Source organism: Rhinopithecus bieti, unplaced genomic scaffold (genome assembly GCF_001698545.2).
Source record: "Rhinopithecus bieti isolate Rb0 unplaced genomic scaffold, ASM169854v2 scaffold_3041, whole genome shotgun sequence".
In the NCBI taxonomy this organism is placed as follows: Eukaryota; Metazoa; Chordata; class Mammalia; order Primates; family Cercopithecidae; genus Rhinopithecus; species Rhinopithecus bieti.
The window spans coordinates 2,849,347-2,860,695 of NW_016804262.1; the positions used below are offsets into that span (position 1 = coordinate 2,849,347).

The following is an 11,349-nucleotide window of genomic DNA, read 5'->3' on the forward strand; positions in this document are numbered from 1 at the left end:
AAAAAAAAAAAAAAACCCAAACAAACCAAGGAACAAAAAATAACTTTATTGGTAAAAAATGCTAACATTAACAGTCATTTGAGCCTTTCAGCAAGTCATGCATGTCATGTTGATGGGTGCTGACTGATCATGGTGGTGGTTAAAGTTGGGGTGGCTGTGGCAGTTTCTTAAAATGAGACAAAGAAGTTTGCCACATTGACTGATGTTTCCTTTCCTGAAAGATTTTCTCTGAAGCATGCAATGCTGTTTGATAGCATTTGACCCACAGAACTTCTTTCAAAATTGGAGTCAAAATTGGCCTCAAACACCCTGTTGCTGCTTTATCAACCAAGTTTATGTAATATTCTAAATCCTTTGTTGTCATATCAACATTGTTTACAGGACCTTCACCAGGAGTAGGTTCCATCTCAGGAAACCACTTTCTCTGGTCATCTGTAAGAGGCAACTCCTCACCGCCCCACATTTTATGATGAGATTGCAGTAATTCAGTCACATAATCAGGCTCCAGTTCTCTTGCTATTTCTATCACATCTGCAGTTACTTCCTCCACTGAAGCCTTGAACCCCTCAAAGTCATCCATGAAGGTTGGAATGACTTTCTTCCCAATGCCTGTAACACTGATATTTTGACCTCCTTCCATGAATCACAGATGTTCTTAATGACACTAGAATGGCAACTCCTTTCTAGAAGGTTTCCAATTTACTTTGCCTGGATCCATCAGAGGAATCACTATCTATGACAGGTAGAGTCTTGTGAAATGTATTTCTTAGAGAGTATGACTTGAAAGTCGAAATTACTCCTTGATCTATGGGCTGCAGAATGGATACTGTGTTAACAGGCATGGGAAAAAACATTATTCTCTTTGTACATCTCCATCAGAGCTCTTGGGTAACTAGGTGCACTGTCAATGAGTACTAATATTTCCAAAGAAATCTTTTTTTCTGTGTAGTACGTCTCAACGGAAAGCTTAAAATATTCATAAAATAATGTGCTGTCATCCAGGCTTTGTTGTTACATTTACAGAGCAGAGCCGATTTAGCCTAATTCTTAATGGTTTTTCGTAAAATGAGCACTGGTTTCAACTTAAGGTTACCAACTGCACTGGCCCCTAACAAGAGTCAGCCCATCCGTTGAAGCTTGGCATTGACTTCTGTCTAGCTATGAAAGTCCCAGATAGCATCTTCCAATGGAAGGCTGTCTCATTTACACTGAGAATTTGTTGTTTAGTATAGCCATCTTCATCAATGATCTTAGGTAGATCTTCTGGAAAACTTGCTGCAGCTTCTATGTCAGCACTTGCTGCTTCATCTTGTATTTTGATGTTATGGAGATGGCTACTTTCTTTAAACCTCATGAACCAACCTCTTCTAGCTTCAAACTTTTTTCTGCAGCTTCCTCATCTCTCTCAGCCTCCAAAAAATTGGAAAGAATTAGGCCTTTCTTTGGTTAGGCTTTTGCTAACGGGATGTTGTGGATCATCTCGTCTGCCCAGACCACTAAGACAATCTCCACGTTAGCAATATGGCTGTTTTGTGTTCTTATCATTAGCGTGTTCACTGGAGTAGCACGTTTACTTTCTATGTTGCATTTATAAATTTAACGAGCAAAAGAGGCCTTTTAGCCTATCTTGGGTTTTGATATGCCTCCCGCACTAAGCTTAACCATTTCTAGCTTCTGATTTAAAATGAGAGACATGCTTCTCTTCCACTTGAACACTTAGAGGTCACTGTAGTTATTAATTGGCTTAATTTCAGTAATGTTTTATCTCAGGGAGTAGGGAGGCCCAAGAAGAGGGAGAGAAAAGGGAGAAGGAGGAGGGAGCAGTCAGAATAGACACAAACATTAAGTCTGCCATCCTATGGGCACACTCCAAAATGATTACAATAGTAACATCAAAGATCACTGACTGAGATCATCGTAACAGACAGAATAATAGTGAAAAAGTTTGGATACCAAAATGTGACACAGAAACATGAAGTGAGCACATGCTATTGGAAACATGTTGAGCTGACAGACTTGCCTGATATAGGGTTTTGCTAAAGACCTTCAATTTGTAAAAAAAAAAAAGAAAGAAAAAGGCATTATCTGTGAAGTGCAATAAAGCAAAGTCTAATAAAATGAGGTATACTTGTACTTTGTCTTCATGGAGCACTTCTCATATTTGCCAAGGTTCCACTGATTGCTGAGTAATAAGAATAAAGTTAAAATATTTTTCATACTGTATCATCACAGCTCAATGGGATGTTGTGCTTAACAGTGACCCAGAATAGAATTACATTTCAAAATGCAACGTTCCACTTCTAAACTATACGACTACAGGTATTGTCTGTTAATACACATAAAACTATAGTTAATAGCTTCTGTTAGGAAAGTAAAGTCTAATTACTTTGCCTGTAATGTACAGATGAACTGTTTTCCCACAGGTCTATCTTATACTTGAAATGTAGGTGAACGCTGAGTCCTGCACCTGTTTCTAATTAGTCTGAATTAATTGCACATATTTAGAATACCATGTATGACTTAATGTGTTATGGTAATTTCTGAAATTTTTATTTTAAAATAATAACTAATTTTAACATGGAATTATATGGAAATCCTTTAACCCAAAGCAAATTATCCTCGTCTTTTTATCTTGAATGTGAAAGCTCATTTTTACAATGTTAAATTTTTTAAGTGAGTAAAATTTGTAACTTGCATCAGGTCATTTTACAGATAAAATATAAAATGTACTATTGGCTAGATACTACATGTTGTTCAAATCCATAATTTTAGTAAATATTAATGTTTTGAATTGTTAAAAAAAAAACTCAATCTTTTCAAACAAAATGATTTTCCAAGGTAATGTCTTACTTAGGCCTTAGATTACATTTAATCCCCACAATCCTTACTATATTATGTAGGTCTCTTATTTTATTCTTTCAGAGTTTAAAGTAGCTGTCAGAATTGACTAAACCTACTTAACCTATGCTAAATATAATAGAAGAGCTTAGAAGGCATTTGCTTGTTGACTTTCTAGAGAGTCAGAAATGATACCATCTGCTTAGCAGAAAAATGCCTGGGAAAGCTTTGCTAGAGGGTCCTTCTCTATCACAACAATGCTCCTGCTCATTCCTCTCATCAAGCAAGGTTCATTATTTATGAATTATCTCTGAAGTTTTGTGGCTGCAATTTATCTTGAACTACCATTTAGGGTTCTATATGAACTATTAGCAGTTCTTAAGCTTTTCTGCATAGTGACACATCTGAAAAAGCATGAACCCATATACAATATAATTATCAGTGAAGTCTCATTCTAGGTAGACTCATGGATTAGTAAGCTTGCAAGTTTTGTTCAGTTCCTCTACCTGTAATTCCAATGTGTTTCTGACTCACTGGTTCACAAAACACTTACTGATGTATTGGGAGATGAGAGACAATAAAAACCACACAGGAACAGGTATAGGTTTATATAACTCACACAACAGAGTTATGATTCTACCAGCTTGTGACATGAGCATTAATCTATTAACAATGCAAATGAATCAAATTGTCTTATTTTATTTGCAGAATATAGGAAAGATATATTTTTCTATTCACTTAGAACATGTTCAAGTGTTCTTGTAGAAGGCTTTTGACAAAGTAACACATTGAACAGCTATTTTATATGTGGAGCTTACCAGCATGATGTAGAAATTAAGATTAAAATGCCACTCTTCGCCAGGCGTGGTGGCTCATGCCTGTAATCCTGGCACTTTGGGAGGCCAAGGTGGATGGATCGCCTGAGGTCAGGAGTTCGAGACCAGCCTGGCCAACATGGTGAAACCATGTCTCTACTAAAAATACAAAAATTAGGTGGGCATGGTAGTGGGCACCTGCAATCCCAGCTACTCGGGAGGCTGAGGCAGGAGAATCGCTTGAACCCAGGGGGCAGAGGTTGCAGTGAGCCAAATTTGTGCCACTGCGCTCTGGTCTGGGCGACAAAGCAAGACTCCGTCTCAAAAAAAAAAAACAAAAAAAGCCACCCTTGCTTAGAAGGAACGAACTGTATAAAATCAAGTAGCTGTAATAAATTTTCAACGATAATAATATATGAAAAACATTATATAGATTTATATGTATTTTTTGTGACTGGTAGGCTACTTTAGTTTTCTTTTTTTTTGTGGTGCCATCGTGGCTCACTGCAACCTCCGACTCCCAGATTCACGCGATTCTTGTGCCTCAGCCTCCCAAGTAGCTGGGATTATAGGTGGGTGTCACTACGCCCAGCTAATTTTTGTATTTTTAGTAGAGATGGGTTTTCCCCATGTTGAGTAGGCTGGTTTCTAACTCCTGATCTCAAGTGATCCGCCCGCCTTGGCCTCCCAAAGTGCTGGGATTACAGGTGTAAGCCACTGCGCCCGTCCGTATTTTAGTTTTCCAAATTAAATGCAATTATGATAGAGTAATATAAAATTGAAATTTGAAGTATAATTTATTGCTTTGAAGTATAAAAAATAAACCTATTATTACTGTACAAAGGAATGAAAGTATAAGAATCTATTCTGGTATACAATTTTCTTAAATGCAATGGAAAATGCAGAACTGTATTTTTATGGGCATTTCACACAAGTTGCCAAATTAAATCTACTTCCAAAATAACTATACTTTTATCAAAACTCTAAATCAAAAGCTCTAAGAAATATGCTGTAAGTTTGTAGCAAGCTCACTTGGCATCCAAACCTGATCTGAACTGATTTTTAAATTTCTTTTATTTAGTATATACTCACACATTTTGCTAAAGAAATATTAATGTTTTTATTATGGTACACTTCCCCACATTCTGCTAGAAATATTTAATATACAGTATATTACATTATTACTGTTCAAGAATCCAAAAGATTTCTAAATTTCAAACATATATATCCCCAAGAGTTTCAGATGAGATCGAACTTGTATTAAGTTTCATAAAACCTTAAGCCCACAAACTTACCAAATTCTCTTCTTTCCAATGTTATGATTTCAGGATCATCATCATAAATACCTAATTTTAAAAGTATATAAAAATTCTAAAATCAAAACTTCACTATATAAATTGCCACATAAAAATAGATTACTCGTTTTAATCATCAAAAAAAATCAAACTACTATATTAAACCTCAAACTTAGAGAATATGCAACAACCTAAGTGAAAAAAAAGTAAATAATACTATCAATATATTTAGGGTGATCTAAAGATACTAGAATTTTGATACAGACTCTCATAGGTGTGTGTGTGGTAGTTCCTAATATTCACAAAATTTCATCTCCATAGAAAATTTATATTATGTTTTTAAAAATAATTGGATTCAGGAAGGTGCAAAATATAGACTCTTATGTACTTTTTACTCACCTTCCTCTAATGGCGACATGTTAATTACCTACAGTACAATATCAAAAACCAGGAAATTGAGAGTGGTACACTGTTAACTAGACTACAGACCTCATTCAGTTTTCAGATTATATGGTTTTTAATACATGGTATCATGTTAGAATATCTTCTGCTAAAAAGTTTAGAATATCTGCAGAGGCAGACACAAATATTTAGTAAATATAACTTTTTTAGGCTTTGTGGGATGTATGGCTTCTATCACAACTTCTCAACTCTGCTCTCAAACTGTGAAAGAAGTCATATATGTTATGTACACAAATGAATGTAATTGCATTCCAATAAAACTTTATTTATAAAAGCAAATGGCAAGCCAGATTTGGCCTATGAAACGTAGTCTGCTAACTCTTGATATAGACTATCAAGGTGTAGAGAATATACTTGAAAATACTATTTTGAAAAGAAAATTTATATTTACTAAAAGCAAATCCTTCAGATATAAATTTAAAATACTGTGTGTTTACATTCTTTCTTCCTTGGTTCCTTTACTTTGTTTCCTCCTTCCACCTTATTTTTTCCTTCATGTTTAAGAAAAAGAACACCTTTCATCCTTCTCATATGGAATCTTTATTGATAATGTTTCAAGGTATTGACCTTAATGTCAACCGAAGGCCAAAACACCTTAAAACATCAATAAGGGTTCCATATGAGAAGGATAGCATTTCTGTTGAAGAGATCATTATTAAAGTTTAGCCTTTCTTGGAAAATATGATGCTCTAAAATATATTGAAAGAAATATTACTCAATACTAAAAAATACTGAAAGAAATATTTAACTACCCCTAATACAAATATATAGTCATACATCACTTACTAACGGGGACACATTCTGAGAAATATGTTGTTAGGGAATTCTGTTGCAAAAACATCACACAGTGTACTTACGCAAACCTAGATAGCATACCTTACTACACACCTAGGCTACAAACCTGTACAGCATGTTACTGCTGAATACTGTAGGCAACTGTAACACAATGGTATCTTTGTATTTAAACATAGAAAAGGTACAGTAAAAATATGGTATTATAATTTCATGGGACCAATTTCCTACATATAATCCATTGCTAAGTGAAATGTCATTATGCAGTCCATGAATGCGTATTTTTTATTAAATAACAATCCTTATTTTAAAAGTATTTAACAAGATTTGACCAATACAACTTCATATCTGTACAGATCATCTCTGTATACCCACTGACTTTCCTTTTAAATTTCACTCCACAGCAAATTAAAAGGAGCTAATCAAAGTGACACATATTAAATATATAACCTAAGTGGTGAAACAGAATTCACTTTTCTTTTACTCAGATAAAAAACATTTCATAAGTAATATCGTATCACCTTACCAAAATCATAACGATAATAGTTCCAGCTTTCATACTGGCCACCTTGATTATCCTCAAGTCCCTTTTCTCCATATTTGTCATACTTTTTCCGTAGATCTTCATCTTTGAGTACTTCATATGCTCTATTTATTTTTAAAAAATCACCATGTGCATTCGGGTTATTCTGGTAAAAAATATTAGATATAATACAATTATTTCAGATACACAATCCAAGTTTCTTCAAAAAATATATGTAGGTTTAATTAATCTAGTGACTTCTGGGAGACCACATACCAACATGAGGAGGGGTAATACAACATGACATGAGTTACCATGGGTTGAAATGAAGTATTTTTTGAGAAACTATAATCTTCAAAAAAAAAAAAAGTAACAAAAGTAATGAAATAATAATTGACTCTTGAAAAGGTTGACAAACGTTATCAGACCATGTAAGTTATTTTTCCTAAAAAATGCAGCTGAGTGAAACTAATAAGCCTGTTGAAACTCTTAATTTCATATTTATTGCTCCCATAACAATTATAAATCAATACATTTATAGGTTATTTTTCTATTTAAGGCAAGATCAACTTATTAAAAAAGGATGTGTCCCAATCCATCAAATAATTACATAAAAGCCAATATCAGAAAACACCCCAAAACTGATTCCACTACTTTGGGAGGCCGAGGAGGGTGGATCATTTGAGGTCAGGAGATCGAGACCAGCCTGGCCAACATGGTGAGATCCCCATTTCTACTAAAAACACAAAAACTAGCTGGGCAGTAGTGACGCACGACTGTAATCCCAGCTACTTGGGAGGGTGAAGCAGGGGAATCGCTTAAGCCTGGGAGGCAGAAGTTGCACTAAGCCGAGATGGCGTCACTGCACTCCAGTCTGGTCAAGAGAGTGAGAACCTGTCTCAAAAAAAAAAAAAAAAAAAAAAAAAAAAACAATCCAAAATTGGATTGGAAATGTTTCCTTTTTCATCTTCATAAAATTTATCTCTGAAGATGCTTTCATTTAAATAATACTGGATGGATAGAAGAAATCTACTATCTTTTATATGAAACTTAAAATCATTATTGAAATTTAAAGAAAAACAAAAAAAACTATGTGGATCTCAGAAAATAATCAACTAAAGAAGGTTTTAAAGAAAATTGTTTTCTTGCTCAGCTTATGCAAGAAATAATCCATTTTAAACTTCTACCTAAAAAAATTATAACTACAATCTTCTCTTGTTCATGATTGAAGTAAATCTCATTACCAATTAATTATAAAACACCATAAAATTCAAATGAATTTAGTTTTGAAAGATTTACGTTATTGGTACATAAATATTTATGACTGGCATTATATTCAGCTGCTCTCAAGTATTAATTTATAAAACTTTCTAACTGGTTTGTGGACTTGTGCATGGAAGAAAACAGTCAAAGTTAAAACATGCTATTATTAGCTACTACTTCTATTTTTAGCAAGTCATACCCTCTTGAGTTTTAAAAAAATATTTTTTGCAACTGTTCTAAAATACTTGATCTTAACCTACTTTAATAAGAAAACTACTTCAACTACTTCATGGATATTATCGTTTGTTTTGGGGTTAATGTCTTCAACAGAATTGTTGGAAATTCGTCCACAAATTAAGAGGGAACTGAATTTTTGGTGCTGACATTCCTAAATAATCCAAAATAATCCATAACATTTTGGTGCTTTTGTTTCTAGCATACAAGTTGAATTATAATTTTGACATGTGATTATTCTTAAGCATTTGATCATTTAAAGCAATTTAAATAAATATCAAAATGTACTAAAATAAAATCAAATATTTTAAAACAAACGTTTACCTACCGGGTTTTTATCAGGATGTAACTTCAATGCCAATTTCTTGAAAGCTTGTCTTATTTCTCTACTACTTGCAGTTTTGGATACTCCAAGTAAACTGTAAAAATCCTGATCGGTGCCCACTAAAATGGCCATATACACTATCAGAAAACAGAGAATGATCCTTTTCAAGTCTCTGATATAGTCATCTTTATTTAACCAGACTCCCATTCTCCTTCTTATGCAAGTTTTTATTTAAGTGAACATTAGGATTCACTGCTGGTTCTAGTTGATGTAATATGCAAATTTGAGAACTTCTGTCCACATTACTTCAAGGGTGAATCAAGCATCACAAATCTGTCCCCAAAAATATTAATCTAAGAAAGAAAAGCAGGCAGTTAAAATACATTTTGAACTAAACAATAATAGCACAATGTATTTATCAAAGAACATGGTCAGCAATACAATCTCGATTAAATGGCAAATCAGTGTGAATGCCCCACGTTCTTTCTACGTTCATGTAGTTAGATTTGTGAAATCACTGAAGATAGCAGATAAAAGGTCATGAGTGGTAGTAACTAGCTAGAACACACACTCAGGAATTTATACATTGAGAAAAGACCTCTGACGAGCACCAGAACACAAAGGTGGCAATAAGCTACATGTCCTTCCTCTTTCTACTCAGTTTTAGCTTTGCCTTTAATAGTTCTTCCTTTTAGCTACTTCTTTACCCCCTAAAGCTGTCTAATTTTCATTTTCAGCAGAATTCACTTGTAGGAAATGTCCTTGTGAGGGACTAGAAGGAAATATAGGGTTCTTTATTTTTCATATAACCCTACCAGAAATGGCAGTGAAGTATATTGTTATAATAGACAATCTACACAGCAGTCGATCTTTTTCCCGGAGTTTTCTCAGGTGCTTATATTGAATTTAAGCAGAGGCCATTTTCTAAAAGAGTAGAAAATAATTGTAAGTTACCGGTGTAATTTTATTGCAAAGTTCATGTTTGGTGTAAGTAAAACAAAAAACAAAAGAGAAGGGAACAGGTTAGACATACTCTCTGCAGGGCAAAAACAATCATTACTTCATCATATCACATTTCAACCACTATATTTTAGTTCCAAAGATCTCCTAATGCTTTGAAAAATCTACTCCTTGCACCTCATTTCTCTGTTTTTCATCTAATCCTAAATGTCTATTTTAAATTCTTCTCTTTACCTGTGAATGATCTTCAGTTCATTTCTAATACTTCCTTTTCATTCCACAAAATATACCTTTGAAAATATAATGATGTAGAGATTAACAAGTATCCAAACAAGAAAACAACCATCAGAAAAAGAGAGGCCATAGTCTCAATCAACCCTTTCTCGCCCAGGGGTTGTTCTTAGCGTGGGGGTGACCGAACTGCCCGTGGCCCGAGCTACTGGGCAGGTGGAAGCGCCAGGTAAATGCAAGGCTAAAGCTTTCGCGCTCTGCCATCACTGCGGAGTGGGACAGGGGAGACGGGGAAAGATGGAGACACGGAGGAACAGGGCTGTCAGGAGTCGCTGGTGTCTGAAGTCTCAGGTCGGACTCAGGCAGAAAGTGTAAGTAACTGAGAGGGAACCACTGGGCAGAGAAAGGGTGGTGTGGATAACAGTGAGGAGGAAAGTGGGGAGCGAGAACACAACACCCAGGTCATAGGAGCGCAGAGGAAGGGGGGTTCAGGCGCTCAGCCATTCCGCCCCTCCCTGACCGGAGGGCCCCGGCCACCACCGGCTCCAGCAAAGCCCTGGCCCCGGGCCCATGCCCACCTTGCCATCGCGGGGTCGCTTCCTTGCAGCTACTCCCCCATCCTCAAACCCTGGCGGCGGACCCCGCCTGGCCGAGCCCAAGCACCGCGTGCGGGAGGGAAGCACACGCACTCTCCGACGGCCCAGCCGCGCGCACGGGATGGGGAAGGTCCAGCCCCACTGGCCACTACTAGCGCGCGGCCGGCACCGGTCAGCTCCTCACGCGCCGGTCTCCAACGCGAGTCGGGGCGGGGCCTGGCGCGGAGCATTGTGGGAAAGGCGTGGAGGACGCTGCCTGGGAGACTCGCTGCGGGCCTAGCCGGCGCGGCGGCGGCAGTGGGGTGGAGAGGGCGGTGTAAGTTTAGGTTGACGTGGCCGCGTGCGCGGGATCCGGCTCCGGCTCCGGCTCCAACCCGGAGCTGAGGGAAGTGCACAGGCCAAGCCGCCCGCGCCCCCTCACCAATGCGGCTGGTGCCTCCCTTGGGCGGGGACGGTGGATGGCGAATCCCGCCTCTTCCTGCTTCCGTTGCCAGGGTGACGGGGAAACCCAGAGGGCGGGTTTTGGGGTTGACTTCCCTGAGACTCTTTTAAGGGAAAACGGAGCTTTGGAGGATTTGTTTGGGTGATGGGTGAGTGAGGCCGAAAGGCGAAATTTGGCGGAGAAAGAACTTGCTTGAAGCGACCCTGCTTGCAGTATCAGGCTAGCGGACCGAAGAAGCAGTAGGAAACTTGAAGGAAATTAAAATATTTACAATTTTGTGTAAGCGTGTGTATCAACAAGCATTTGAGACTTCTACAATATTTTCTGGATTCTGAGTCATACAAGCTAGAAACTGGGGAGTTATCCGTGTTCTCCTCTCTTACCTTGACATCCTACTGCAATGGTACAGAAACTGCATTTTGTCCCACAGCAATATAACAACTGAAGTGTATATTTACTACATTTTCTATTTTTAAAAGAGAAAACCGAGTCTAGAGGATACCTGCTTATAACATCAACCCTAACATGAAATAAGTTGTGATTGGTAACAGTTTCAGGGGGAGTAAATCAAGT

At 37.1% G+C, this 11,349-nt stretch overlaps 1 protein-coding gene across 1 annotated transcript in view; it reads right to left on the minus strand.

Annotated features, from left to right (window-relative positions):
- The window catches only part of DNAJC10 (DnaJ heat shock protein family (Hsp40) member C10), a 57,806-nt gene extending 46,941 nt beyond the window's left edge, over positions 1 to 10,865 (minus strand). Inside the window, 6 exon segments of the mRNA XM_017867429.1 lie at positions 4,949 to 4,999; positions 6,729 to 6,891; positions 8,551 to 8,900; positions 9,363 to 9,471; positions 9,742 to 9,797; positions 10,317 to 10,865. Coding sequence (XP_017722918.1) covers positions 4,949 to 4,999; positions 6,729 to 6,891; positions 8,551 to 8,754 — 418 coding nt within the window. The 5' untranslated portion in view covers positions 8,755 to 8,900; positions 9,363 to 9,471; positions 9,742 to 9,797; positions 10,317 to 10,865.
- Positions 10,866 to 11,349: the final 484 nt, after the last annotated feature.